Source organism: Columba livia, chromosome 7, assembly GCF_036013475.1.
Source record: "Columba livia isolate bColLiv1 breed racing homer chromosome 7, bColLiv1.pat.W.v2, whole genome shotgun sequence".
In the NCBI taxonomy this organism is placed as follows: Eukaryota; Metazoa; Chordata; class Aves; order Columbiformes; family Columbidae; genus Columba; species Columba livia.
In genome coordinates, this window is record NC_088608.1 from 20819948 (window position 1) to 20835120 (window position 15173).

Sequence of the window (15173 nt, forward strand, 5' to 3'; positions counted from 1 at the left end):
GCTTAGTATTTACGAAGTTGTTTCACTTTGTCTATGTCATCTCTCTTCTTACTATGTAAGGATTTCCCTCTTCCCCTTCACTAACTGCAGACAGAGTGTCTTCATTTTCTCTCCACAACGAAGGGACAAGACTAAGTTAGTGAAACTTACTATTTTTCGGTCAGTCCCATTTTGATAAGCACTCCAAATTTTATCCTCTGTCGTATCAGACCAAAAAATACGACCTGTGATTGAATCAAAATCAATAGCCACAATATTCCTCCCATCCCGAACCACAGAATAAATACTGTGTGACTGAGAGGTGATGTTGTCCACAACTATTTGGTTACGACTTGCCACCAGCAAAAGCAGATTCCCAGACTCTGTCAAAGGAAAAGAAATTAAATAAGCCACTAAGTTATTCAGTAATAGTTCTGCAAGAAAAAGAAACACTGAGTAATTTGACATGGCATTATAGCATCAAAGCTGTTGTATCTAAACATACATATTGAAAGGCCAAATTCAAATCAGCTCTCAGGCCGAGACACTTTATCATATCCCATGTGTCCATCCTGACTTTTGGATCTACCTCAGCTTTTCTCCACCCTTTCTCTATCATTTGCTCTTTCTGCTAGACTCCTCACTTCCAGTCTTGTACCTGGTCCTTGGGTCCTCTCCCCCGTTGTCCAACCAGCTTGCTGCCTATGTCCAACCTCGTTCCTCCATAAGCCACTCTTGGTTCCCAGTCCTGATTTGAACCCCAAAGTTCTTTGTACCACTCTACTCAGCCTGGCTCTTCCTACTTTTCAGCCAGTCTGCTCTTTTTTCCCCCTTTAGACTGCCTGGGGATCAGAGAGGAGAATAAACAGACTACAGGAAATCCATAAGCTGCTGTGGTTAGATTGGTGTGCAGCAGCTTACACTGATAAGCTGTGGAAAAACAACTGAAGAGTAGCAACCATAAAGACAGCAACTATGAGAAATTCTTTATTAGTAAAGGCCAAACTTATCTGCAGGTAAATTCCAAGAGTCTTCCACAACCTGAGTATATCCCTAAACCAGGAAATCTGTGGTGACAAGTTCCACTGGGTAGATGGATCCTCCATACTGCCAGTGTACTACATAAGAGATACAGAACAACAGACCGCTGGGCTGAGCCAGTGTTGTTTGCTCACCAGTAAAGAGAAAAGTATGGCATAGGCGCCAAGTAAGTCTTGTGAAAGCCTGGGATTTAAACACTCCATGATCATTGAACTTTACAAAGAGCAAAGTTTAACCTAAGACTTACAGGTGCCTAGCATTGCTTTTCTCTGGAATATTACTTTTGACCATTGCAGGGTTAAATATATCATTTCAATGAAATAACACTATCCAATTAACCCCTCAGCTGACAGTTTTAATATTCAAGGTCATCTGCCATTAGCAACTTCAAATGGCTGTTTACATCAGCTCTTAAGAGAGAACAATGTGAAAATGGCAAAGCTGGACATTTTCCAGCCACTGTTGCCATTCTTCAGGTTGACATCAATGTTCCTCACCTGCTGCTTTACAAGTCCTTCCATTGGTTTCTAGAATGTATCCTTCATCACAGTAACACCTGAAAGACCCTCTCTCGTTGTAGCAATGTTGACTACAAAAGCCTGGAGGGTCACATTCATTAATATCTTCACAGGTCTTGGAGTCATTTGCAAGGTGGTATCCAACCGGACAGGTACACTGAGCTCCAAAGGGTCCTTGGATACACTCATGAGTGCAGCCGGCATTATTGTCAGAGCAGCTTTCCTGGTCTGAAAGGGGGTTGGGGAAGGAAATAAGCAGTTAACAAAAGCTTATTATGCTAAATGTAATACTTTGCAATTGCATTACTAGCCTAAGACGGCTGCTAAAACATGACTGCACAATCATCAGTCATGCAATGTGAGACTGCACTGAGGCTCTTACGCAAAATATAACACGCACAATGCACATAAAGGCAGGTAACAACAATAGTATGTACTACTGAACCCCACAAAATGCATGCTAAGCAGAAGAGTCTTTATAAGAAATCTTCCAACATTAGATAGAAATATTAAAATATTTACTGTACCACTCCAAAACTGTATTAACAAACAATAATTTAAAATCATTTATAATCATACCTGGCTGGGGTTCATCTGAGAATGTGTATTGATTAAAGAGAAGAAGGAAGCAGGAAGGAAAGAAAGAAATAGGTTATGCTTAAATCAATTCATAATCAACATAAATACAAATTCTGGCTACATGTGAGCTTTTAGATCTTCTTCATGATTTTTGAAGTTAGAAATTTAAAAGAAAGTATTAAGGACAGAATCACATTTCACCTGAACTTAAAGTATACAACGCTTTCCTGAATGTGTTCAGGAGCACAAAACTCAATCCCATATTGTTATATAAAAACCTATACTGAAGTCAGTAGAAGCCACATTAGAGTTCAAAGCACAAGACTGGACATAGCTAATGAACTAATCAGTAATCATCATGGTCTCCTTTCACTGCTAGCAAGTTCCACTTAGTAATGTGAGCTCTAATTTCAGCGCGCTTACAATTTCTGCTAGGAATGTTGATGCACTAAATACTGCACGCTGAATATTCCATTTCTTTCTGAAGGGGTATCACATAGCAGGCTATGGTAGATGCTTGAACAGTAACTTACTGCACAATGGGGATTCGTCAGCTCCATTAGGACAATCGGCAGAATTATCACATACTTTGCTCAGATTCACACAGATACTGTGACCTGGACATTGCCACTGCCAGCTGGGGCACCGGAAGGGCTGAGTCGGACAATCTCTCTCATCGCTCATATCCCTGCAGTCATTGTCACCATCACAGATCCATGCATGATGAACACAGTTGCCATTATCACAGCGGAAAAGCGACGGAGGACAGGTCCTGGCAGGGCATCTGTGATGTTCGTCTGAGCCATCTGCACAGTCGAGATGGCCATCACATTCCCAATTAGCAGGAATACAATTGCCGTCTGATTGACATTGGAATTCATTCTGGTGGCACATCCCTGGTGGTCTTGTTGCTAAAACAGTGACATTCAACAGTTCAGAAGCTGCTTCGATTTTAAGACAGAGAAGCAAAATCACTATGTTCAATTGACCACTTCCATAAGTAGTTACAATACTAGTAAGAAATGTGTTGCTTTTACAACAGGCCATAGAATCACAGTCTGAAAATCTACATGACATTTCAGAATCTGTCTAATTGAATTCATACTTTACAATACGGTGAACAAGGCAATTTAATTATTGTTATATTTTGAGCAAGCACATATTGATATCTATATATGTGCCCAAAGCAATATGAAATTGTTTGCTGAAACTAGTTTTCACTGCCCTGGATTGCAACATTTTAACTAATTCAAACATAAAAAATTAGTCAAGGAAAAGTTTCAGTCTAACTCTCACGGATATAAGGTTTTCAGTTTTCTAGATGAATAGATTTCCTAAATTTACATTTAAATCCTGAGACTGACGTGCCGAGGAAAACAAAACATTAGAGCTGAAACAAATGCATACTCTGCTCTTTGCCAGACGAATCTAGTCTTGAGCTGGAACCTACTGTGCTTGAAATTTCTGCTCAGAAAAACAATTTGTAGACAAGTTTCCCTAAAGCGAACTTTGAGGTTTTAAGGACGGTAGTGCCAATTATTTGGTATAGCAGATAAAGAAAATTTTCAGAAGCATCACCTAATAACTGAAGCTTTTCTTTCAGCATCAAGATACTTACGACAATCGATCTCATCTGAGTGATCATTACAGTCAAAAACACCATCACACCGGTAGTAAGTGCTGATACACTGGTCTCCACTTAGACATTTAAACTCTGTGGCACTGCAGTTATAAACTACCAAAAAAAAAAAAAAAAGTTATTTATTTTGTTTACAGAGCTAGACTGCATCCAATTTTTTACAGGTTCCCAAGTCAGATATAATAACAGGAGTCCAATTTCCATGGAAGACCATGACTGCCTGGAGACACAGAAAATGCAGTGACCTTGGAATCTACAGAAAACAGAGGAAAGAGACTGCAGCACTCTGCAACCAGCGTAGGGATCAAAGGGCTTACCAAAATGCTACAACAAGCATCACAAACAAGGTTAATTTATGGATAGGTTTATTATGCATTCTGCTATCTTGGAGCTGGTAATATGAGGTCACTGAAGAGCTCTGAGGGGGCAAGACTGAGGAAACAATAAAGAGGCATCTAACAAACAAAATTACACTTACTGCAGTCACGCTCATCAGCACCATCTATACAGTCTTTGTCTCCATCGCAGACATAGAATGGGTCAATACAGCGATGGTCTGGACATTGAAACTGCCTGGGTTCACAAGTACCTGCGAAAGCTATTAAGAATGACAGTAAACACAGATGTTTTTCTTTTCTCTCTTCCAAAATCAGCATAATACTGAGACAATAGAAAGACACTATCACTAACTTGCAGCATGTAATGCAGCAACTAGAAATCACATAAAATGCAAGCACTAATACATTAGTATCAGGTAATTGTTTGTTATATGTAGGCTTCGACTCATGCAAAAAAACAACCCAGAAGATTTGACTTAGCAGTAAATATGGCTAAAGAAAGTATATAGAGAAACCACTGTCTTATTTCTGGTAAAATCTTCCAGACTAGATTAGCTGATTATACCATTGATCATTACTGAGATCACTCATGAAATAAGTGCTTAGAACATCTAAGCTTTAGCTGCTTTTTGCTGTAAATTGAAGGGGGTAATATTATGCAGCACCATGATTATAACTATCACAGCTGCCCCTTTTTATTTGTTTTCATTCTTTTTCTGTATTCTACTTGGCTCTGGTAGTTCAAATTAGACGAGTTTTCCACGCCTTATGGACAGTTGTGATACTCACTGCAGTTTTTTTCATCTGACCCATCACCACAGTCATTATCAGTATCACAGAGCCAGATCCTAGGAATACACCTTCTGTTATCACAGGTGAACAGGGTTGCAGGGCATGAAGTGGGTCCTTGTGTAGGACAATGCAATTCATCGCTGCCATCAAAACAGTCATTATGTTTATCGCAACGCCAGCGACCTGGAATACACTGTCCACTGGCACAGGTGAAAGCTGACGAAGCACAAGTATTGTCTAAAGAAAAAAACAAAACAGGAGGATGCTTTGTAAAGATTTCCAAAACCTGCCTTCCCTGCCAGAATATTCAGTACATTTAATATACTTATAGAACATCTAAAATACACATCAAATTCTAAAATGCACATCGTTTAAAAGAAAATGTCTGTCATGCTAATATGCTGCAGAGCTGAACAGCTTTTTTAAACTGTGAGAATCAATAAAATCTAAATTGTTAAGCACTTCAAAACAATCTAAAGAAAAATAACCTCAAGTAGCCATTTGCTTTATACTTTCTTTTTCCCCAACAGACATTCTAGCTATACTAAAACAGCCCACTAATAAGAAACAGAGTTTATATCTTTGTCAAACTAGTTAGCCCTACACATTAAGCAGCAAATTTTATCAATATGTGCAATTTTCTTGTTTGTGATTTAAAAGAAAGAATTAGCTCTGAAGAAAGAAGCATCAAATATGTAATAAAAGCCAAGAACTTTTCAATATCTCATCAACTATCATTATCTCACCGTTCTCTCATTTTACTTAATCAACAGAATATTTTGTGTAAGACTTTTTACAGTCAAACCAGGAAATGAACCACTGAAAAAATCCAGATGTAAGTAATAGTTCAGAAGTGCCCAAATGTAATTAAAACCATAAAATTTCTATTCAGATGTTAAAGGAAATAAAATGTGCTGCTCTACTCTTAGACAAAGGTTAGACAATGCATATGGATCTGTTATTTTTCTTATGGAGCTGTTTTTTAAATGTCTTCATCTTTATTACAATGGTTTGCTCCTCCCCATGCATCAAAATAAGTGATATTCCAATACCTTTCAAATTTCACAAAAAAAAAAAAGAAGACAACTTTTTTCTTTAGAAGATAAATTTTTGCTACTCTGTAAATTGAAATTTGAGAACTAATGAGATATTAAAATTTTTGTGCACTCTGTAGGTGGCCAGTGTTGAGTCTCACATTCCCATGAGTTATGCGAATATTTTCCACAGAAACTAATTTCGCAGGTAGATTTAAGGATTTGTGCACAGATGCAACCATAAAAAATTTGGGTTTATTCCAACAACATCAGACTGATCCATCAATCTTTCTGAACTGCAAACAACAAATACTAACTGTAAATTATAAGGGATTACTTACTTAAAGAACCACAGTTTTGTTCATCACTGTTATCATGGCAATCATCAACACCATCACACTGATAGTATTGAGGCACACATCTTCCATTATTGCAGGAAAATGAGTAGGAGCCACACTGCAAAGTGGGGGGCTCATTGGACGGATCTTCAACACATGTCAGCTGATTTGAAGCCAGCTTCATGCCATAAGGACAACCACAAACTCTCTGAAAATTTGGTACTGGGAAGCAGAAATGGCTGCAGTCTCCATTGGGATTTGTTCCTCTATTACAGTAGTTAGAGCCTTAAAAAGCAAGAGAGAAGATCACTGTATACACTACTGATAACAGCTTGGGAGCTACTAAAGGTTCATAGTAACTGTAAAAGACTGTGTTACAAAAAAAAATGCCATAGTAAATCCTGGTTTTGCATACACTGCAAAACAGAGTCAAGTTCACTGACAGTAACAGCAGTAGTAAGTCATAATAGCAAATCTCTCATTCCATATACTCTTAATTGACACAAGTGTTTATGGAAGCCAAGACCATACAGTTAAATTTCAACTGATTTTCAGCAACTGTCTGGAAACAAGCACACTGCCACAAATGAGGAGCATTGTCTGAGCAAGGCTGGGAGAGCTGATCCAATCTTTGACACCAAATAGGTGGCGAGCCTTGGTACATGGTTTGATCATACGTTTGCTAAGTCCATTGAGTGTTTTACTAAATTAACTACAATAACAAACCCTTGTTTCAGATCATAGAATTTCATATAATTCAGCAGTGAAAAGATGGAAGTTAGAGACTTATGCGCAGTGATTACTTAAAGAATAGTATTTTGACTAATAAATGCTTACCCAATCCATCAAAATAAATAGTTCATTTGAACTAAAACTTCTACCAGAAAAAAAAGAAATATATGGTTGTAATTGGTGATAGCATTACACAAAAGACAATGGAATAATCATTTCATTTTACAAAGTTATAAAATAAAGTAACAGAAGTGGTGGAGGAAAACTGCCTGGAGTTGCAAAACAGTGAAAGTCATGTGTCTGTGCTGCCTCCCCTGCGTGTCAGCTATCATTCAGTAAAGTCATTTCGAAAATGAAGAGTGAAAACCTGCTGTCTTGGTATTTTGTCTTTTATTCCCTGTTTCATGTCTTTCACCTGTACAACAAAAGAGCTCACCTATTTGGGAATGAGCATCGTATGCTTTAACATGCATAATGTTATTAATGCCTCTCCTAATAATAGTCATTTCTCCTCCATCAGACTTCCTCACTCGAACTATTGCACCAAGTCTCCAATCAGTAAAATAGGCATAACCTGTGTGAAAGACATTTAACATATAACAATTACAGACCAATACGACATAACAGATCATGAGAAAACAAACTGCAAGGCTTTTAATTTAATTTTTTTGTAACTGTTTCATGAAAAAGTCAAAAGGACTTTCATCACTAAAGCAGTCAAAGTGAGTCCTTCAGTCATCAGCAGACATAACTTAGAAACACAAGCCCTCTCAGATTTCAATTAAATTGAGACAGAACAGACGCAACTGACATGTCAAATTCCAAGGAAATTTTAAAAGTCATTGATTAAGAAAACTTTCCAGAAAATTTTACAATATTTTTGAAGATATTTTTACACAAAATCAAAATAAGTCACACGCTGACATCTTTCTTCACACACAACATAAATCCAGTCATAAACTCTACATACATTTAATAAAATCCTGAAATTGTTGATCATCTCTAGGGAGGCAATTTACCTTGTCTGTCCAGCATGAGTAGCCCACCTTGGAAGCTGTAATTAGTACAGCACATCTGCCTCATTGCACGAAAAGAGTTACCTGATCTGCCTCAAATTATTTTAACACAAATATACATAACACAGTCCTAAAAATAAGCAACAAATACTAAATACGTATTTTACAGAAACTTCCAGCAGTGCTTTTTATAGGAAAAGCAGGATAACAAAGACCATGTTATCTCACATATTCACAGACCATCATAAAAAAAAAAAAAAATCTGTGATAATAACAGATATTTTTCCATGCCAGACTTACCTCCAAAAATAGTAAGGCCAAATGGGTGAGTCATCTGAGTAATACGTTCAAGAGTCCGTCTGTCCAGCCCATCAAAGGTGCTGTGCTCAATTTTATCAAAAAAGGCATCCACCCAGTAAAGCCTTAGAGAACTAGAAATAATCAAAATGTGCTGTCTCTTAAAATGATATTATGGCCATTAGGAAGCACTAACATTTTCTCAAATAATCATCTTAAACCAGACAAGAGGTTATTGGGGTGTGTAGAGAGGGACTTTGAGAAAATCTGACATTTACAGGCTTTTCAACACATTGAAAATCAAGGTCTTCAATATGAAAGTATCAGTGCACACATTTTGACACAATTCCTTTTTTTAATCCCTAACAGTTTAAAGGAAGAACCACATTTGCTCAAAAAGTGTCTCTGTCTTCTGTGCTGTCCTTACCTCCAGTCAATGGCCAGGCCATTAGGCCAGCCCAGCGTTGTATTCACGATTGGCAAGGCATGGGATCCGTCACTCCAGGCCCTCATGATTTTAGCAGGACGGAACCAATCTGTCCAGAATATATACCTGAAAGGACACATGTCAGAAGACATATAGACCCAATAATATAACACAGTTAAAGAAAGCAAACATTTGAACAGCTTTGACATTCTTTTTTGTATCACATCTTCACATACCTTAAAAAAAATACAATTTTATGTTGATCATTTCCTGAGTTGGTAGTGGTACCTATGATTAATATTTATTCTGTGTACAACAGCTTCCCAAATATAGTGGTTTGTCCATTTAGACATAAAATATCCGTAACTGTTAAAAATGTTAAGGATTTCATTCAAGTACTGCTAGCGAGAAAGAATCAAGCAAAAGTGCACCTTCCAGGTAATACTTACAAGTAAGCACGAATATCACAAAGAATTTTCTCCTGATCCTTTTGACTTATGCCAATAGTCAAAAAGTTGAAGCTAGTGTTAAAAAACTTTACAAAGCAGCAAACAAAAAAAGTTGGAATACCCAAGAATCCAAGTTCAACACTATTCTTACAAGATTACTTCCAAAATAGTATACTTAATTACTAAACATGAAAATTCAATATCCAATAATTAAGAAATTCAGTAGTATAGCAGCAGGAAGCTGAACCATGCTGTGAAAGAAACATTATTTTGGCGTGGTCAAATAACACAGAGTATTGAATTAAGTTAAGCATTTCCAACAAAGAGAAGCATGGCTTCATCTTATGTACACAGAATCACATATTGTCGAGTCTATATGAAATACAGCCAGTAGTATCCAATACGTTTCAAATAAAGAAATTCAGATGGAAGAAAATAAAGAAACCAAGGTTAGCATCCTTGGAACTGCAAGAATATTAAAAATAATTTAGAAAACCTTCAATGATGAGAAATAGCTGTCTAATCTGAGTGATACAAAGAAACAAAGCTCTTTTGCCTGATTAACAACACACAGAAGTAAAAGAAAAAAAAAAATTGAAGAGAATTCTTTTGAGTGCTGCTTTCATGTAGAATCTGTATCACTTTGCCCTTTTCTTCGGTTGCTGAATCCTAGGCCAGAATAAAACAAACAAAATAAAGACAAGAGAGCTGAAAAGAGATGGTATTTTGGAAAAGAACATAAACTCAAACAGAAGTCCAGAATGAGATGTAAATCTAACCTCAACAATTCTGCTTAACCCATAAATTTGTTCATATAGTTTCAAGTAAAAACCAAAGCTAAACTTACCCAATAACAGGATGAATCACTATTGAACGAGGATTATTTAAATTCTGAACAATAGCTCTCCTAGATTTATCTGCCAGCCTCATCACACTAATGCTCCTGTATCGAGGGTCTGTCCAGTACAGATTCTTTGAGATCCAGTCAAAGGCCAAATCTTCAACGCTTTCCACTCTATTAGCTGTCAGGATTTCTCTTCCTAGAATTTATAATACACATAATGATTGTAAATGTTTAGGAACAGAGGAAATAACATTAATGCAATATTCAGTTCATAAAACCAGTGTTTTCCCTTGGTAAAAATGCTGCTTCTGTGCTATTTAATACAAAGGCCAATAAGTGAGGGGAGGTCAAGGCCTTTGCTCCAGGTGAAGGAGGTGTATGTTCAGGAGCACAAACCCAAAAGAGGAGAAATAAAGACTAGCCAAAGAGAAGACAAAAAATCGCTCATTAAGTTTATGCCGAGAGGAGTTTTATGAATGAAGGTCAGTAAGGTCAGTGCAGAAAGGACATCCCGCTCAGCAGCCAGACCTGACCTGGTCTTTGCACAGTCCTGCTCAGTTGCAGTCTGCCCTTACTCTGACCCAAGGCAGCAAGCAGCTCAGAAGACTATATGCTGACTTAATATATATTTGATCATTGTTATAAATTGGAGAGAAACATTCTTCACTCTACCACAAATATAACTTCCAAAAATCTCTTTTTCTGTACTACAGTACCATAATGAATATTGTGCTCTCCAGATAGGGACATTAAAAAGAGAAACTCAGTTTCATACTACTGAAAGGCATACTGGTCTGCATAACCAGCCTGGTGATGACAAACGCTATTTGTGAGAAGTGCTACAAATAGTTCACTCCCAAACAGATTCAGCAAGTTTGTCAAAAAGCAGGAGACTTAATGAGCTTGATGATTAGAACATTTTTGACAAATACCTTCCAAATTACTGGACTGACACTGAGATTTATCTGTATATCTCACAATGTGACTTTTTGTGCTTCTTTTCAGAAATAAATATTCTACTCTCCTTACCACAATTACTCTACAGTTCCTAAGAATGATTCTCACCTGAACCATCAGTTTTCTGTTTATAGATCATGTCTTTACTTGTATCTGAAAAAAAAATGGTCTCATCCTGAGCACAGAAATCAATTCCAACAAAGTATGAAGGGCTCCCTGTTACAGGTATGATCACATCTTCCTGGGTGGAGAGATTGAATGGGATCCCCCGCACTGCCATCTGGGATGAAAACAGCAGGAACTGCTGCACAGCTGCAGAACAAAAGATCAGACACAGTCTTTACTTATTCATGAGGTGAGACAATTGAGCATTAATTAACTGTAAAGCTTTATTTTCCTCTGGCAACACTAATAGCCTAGAAATAGAGAAAAGAAGGAGAAAATAGGAATTTAAATATACACAGACCTAAAAACTGAAGAAGAAAAACAAAACCCAACCCAGAATATTATGTGATGTGGTCAGGTACTCTGCTTCCATTGTTACTGTGGTCCTAAGACACCTTTACAGAAAAGATTATCTCTGTGTAAGTAGAAACCATCTTCTGTGCTCACCTCTTTAAAATAATCTATTAAAAAAACAATTCACAGGCTTTGTGGTGCCATCATATAACCAGACCACATCTGAGCTAGCCAGATAAATGCATGACCGAATAATAAAACCATAGACAACATATCCAGCCTAATTTGTCAATACACAAGGTAAACTCTCCCATGAGTGACAATTCTGCACTCAAACAGGAAGCAGCGGGTTGTTGATGGAAGCACACAGCTCCAAAACTCAATCTCTTATTCATGCGATATGTGTTCAGAGGGAGAAGATCAACCTGACCTGCACATTACTGCATAGGAAAGAGGGCTTATTTGTTCAAAATAACACAAAATCTGCATATCAGCAAGCACCCACGCTTGATTTCATGATTAAGAGCTTAATCATACAGTCATCCACATATATTGCTTATCTAACTCTCTTAAAATGCTTATAAAAGGTGGTGAGTTCAAGTTGTTGTGGCTTGAAACGAACATCAGCAGAAATGATTATATTTAAAGCTGTCAACAAGAGCTGTGATGGAAAAAACATGAAGTCCTTGGCATATTGAACCACAAAGCTATTGAAGAGAGGAAGGATGTTCTAGAAATAACTGGAGAGCTAATGGAATAGTGCTATTTCCAACAATCACACAACATTTTCTTACCAACACAGTGTCGTCCGTCTACGTGTAGATCAAAGCCCAGTGTACATCTACAGCGATAACCTAGTCCATCATTATCTGTTTTGTGGCTCAGCACACAGATCTGTTCACATCCCCCATTATTACTTCCACAAGGATTTCTTACTGGAAAACAGTACAGACAGGATTACAACTTCATCTGTTAACCTAATGGCATCATTATCTTGATTTTTTCAACATCCCCAATAAATCATTTGGACTTTGTAGGAATTACATCACATGGAAATCATACACCACCAGTTCAACCCTAGAATGCACCGAAATCACATGAGAGCTACCTTGCTGTCAAGGTATTCAGCTCTGTACAGAGATACCCAGCAAACACCACTGAGGCCAGAATCTGGGCTGTCAATTTTTGCATATAGATCCGCTTCAGAATTACACCTCACAGAATTCATTCGCACTGCTAGCCTTTTCCATCTGCACCCTCATTGCAGTGTTCAGGAAAAAAAAAAACAGTCCCAAACACCAATACTGCTCATAAGCACAAGTTTGACTCTCCCAAATATCAATCGATTTAATAAGAACCCCCTTATATGTTGCATTTGGCAGTTCATTAGCTACAGGAGTTGGATGAAACCACTGTGTGATAAAATCCAACCCAGTTTTACAATATAAATTATTAATTATTAGTTCTTCACAGCAAAATGACAGTCTCTTATAATTTTTAACAACTTTCGGTAAGATAGTTCCTAAACCTCCCTTAATAAGTGAATTGCTGTCTTACCATACGGCTGCCGGGCAGCATGGTAGACTGTCACTCCATAAGGTCTCAATGAAGACTGGTAGATCACTTGAGGGTTAGATTCTGAAAACTTGTTAGCTTTCACCACTGCCATTTTGGTCCAATCAGTGAAATAAACATTGTGTTCAAATAAAGTGATTCCATATGGGTGAGGAATCAGTGAGCCTCCATGAGCTATTGTTCTCCTGTTATAAAGAGAGTTTTAAAATTACTTACAAAATATTATCTAGAAAATAACTTTATTAACAAAGGACATAGGATTATTAATTCATTCACTTGTTCTTGATTGTACATAGAAGCTGCCAAAGTACAAATGAAGAAGACTAAATGAACTGAAGAGATGAAGCTGAACATACAAGGTACATAAACGTAAAAGATCCAGCAGTGAAAACAAAGCAACCAAAGTGTTAGCAATTTCCAAGAAAACATAGCGAGTAAAGATGATGGCTCAAAAATGTAGGAAAAGGTCCATAACTACTGAGAGAAAACTAGAGAAAGAGGCCAGAGGAAATCAAAGACATCTGTAGCAATTTTAAATACTCAAGGATGCTTGAGTCTTAAAAAGAAAAAAAAAATATGACTGCAACAGCAAGATATTGTGACAATATTTTTCTGGATAAATACTAGGAGATAAAGAGAGACCTTCAAGTCCTCACATAATACATAACAATAACCCTACAATATTATTTTCATAGAGTTATGAAGGAAGGTCTACAAAATCAGACGAATTCTACAGCTCTACTCTAACAGTTTGCCAGGTGATTGAGGTTCATGCTGTAGGCATGCAAGATGTGACCCAAGTGGACAGTAAGCTGTATTTTAACGTTCCCCGCAGACTATGCCATTGCCTCTTGCCCACTTGTACAACATTACATGATTTTTGGTGTTGCTGCAAGTGATAAGTTTTTCTCTCCAAAACCCAGAGATTTCCCTAAACACGTTCTTGTCTTACTACACTCTGATAAAGGAGCAAAGATACCAACATTATTTTTATAACATTGTTAGTGAAAAAATACATTGATCAATAAACCTGTCAAATGAGCAGAGGGCTGTTTTTCAAGTCAATATGTAGGAGCTATGCTAAAGGGGACCATTTTTTTCTTGTGCTTGAGCAACAGACTAATCACAGATGCAGAGATAAACTGGCTTCTAAACACTATGTGACAAGACAGAGTCCCATGCAAACTCAAGGAGTCCTTTCTTGCATGCTGTGATACAGTTTCCCCAGCATCATAGTAGGGTGAGTAATGACTTAATTTCTGACAGCAAAGACCTATAAAATGTATGAAGAGTACTTAATACTCATTACACGAAGAGGTGTGTTGGAGTGGACTATTTCAAATAAATTCATTCATGAAAAAGATGTAAAGAAATTATGATGGAAGACAATGCTTTTAACTCAAAAATAATAAAAAGCAAATGCTATAAAAATGTGAACTGTAGTGGTGGACTATAAAAAGTACATTATAAAAGAAGTGCAATAGGTATCCAGGGCAGGAAAAGGACAAAGAATGATGGAGGAATTAAGGACTGTCTAGAAGTAGCATGACACCAAAAATATCAAGGTACATCACATTCATTATGTTGTAATTTTTATCCTTTGTGTATCTCATTTTGTTAGACAAATCTTTCTTTGAACCTGACACAAAATAATCAGTGTATCTGTAACCTCCAAGGAATAGTATTTCTCCTACCTTTGAAGTCCATCATAAGTTACAGTCTCAATGTAATCAAAGCGGCTGTCAACCCAGTAAAGTCTCTTTGATACAATATCGAGAGTTATTCCAGCAGGCCAGCCTAGTTTTGTTTTTATCAAATCCTGACGGTTTGTGCCATCCATGAAGGCCCTTTCCACTTTAGGATCACCAGATAGACTATCCCAGTCTGAGAAAAACAAATAACTGTAAAGGAAAAAAAGTAAGCAAAGAAGTCCCATGTTTCCTCGAGATTTTACAAAAGACACAGCATTTTACATGGAATTTAAAATCAGCACCCTTTCAGGACAGAGCTTGATTCTCAGCTAGCACACTATAAAAATACACTTTATACCTCCTGCCTAAGAAGTAATTTGCATTTTCTTTTTTTTTTTTTCCAAACAACATCAGCAATACTGTTTCCTTAGTAAAATACAGATGATAGTGTACTGCCAGAAATAAACC

General features: G+C 37.2%; 1 protein-coding gene across 6 annotated transcripts in view; it reads right to left on the reverse strand.

Moving 5' to 3' along the window:
* The window catches only part of LRP2 (LDL receptor related protein 2), a 120374-nt gene that overhangs the window by 67114 nt on the left and 38087 nt on the right, over nt 1-15173 (reverse strand). For all 6 annotated transcript variants that reach the window (XM_065069715.1, XM_065069713.1, XM_065069714.1 and 3 more), the window contains exons 13-27: nt 14709-14915; nt 12997-13199; nt 12234-12374; nt 11089-11292; nt 10027-10219; nt 8731-8856; nt 8307-8437; nt 7427-7564; nt 6262-6543; nt 4884-5123; nt 4235-4354; nt 3736-3852; nt 2651-3028; nt 1518-1766; nt 151-362 (exon numbers count right to left, since the gene is read on the reverse strand). In XM_065069715.1, the coding sequence (XP_064925787.1) occupies nt 151-362; nt 1518-1766; nt 2651-3028; nt 3736-3852; nt 4235-4354; nt 4884-5123; nt 6262-6543; nt 7427-7564; nt 8307-8437; nt 8731-8856; nt 10027-10219; nt 11089-11292; nt 12234-12374; nt 12997-13199; nt 14709-14915 (2941 nt within the window). The remainder of the gene's footprint in view (nt 1-150; nt 363-1517; nt 1767-2650; nt 3029-3735; nt 3853-4234; nt 4355-4883; nt 5124-6261; nt 6544-7426; nt 7565-8306; nt 8438-8730; nt 8857-10026; nt 10220-11088; nt 11293-12233; nt 12375-12996; nt 13200-14708; nt 14916-15173) is intronic.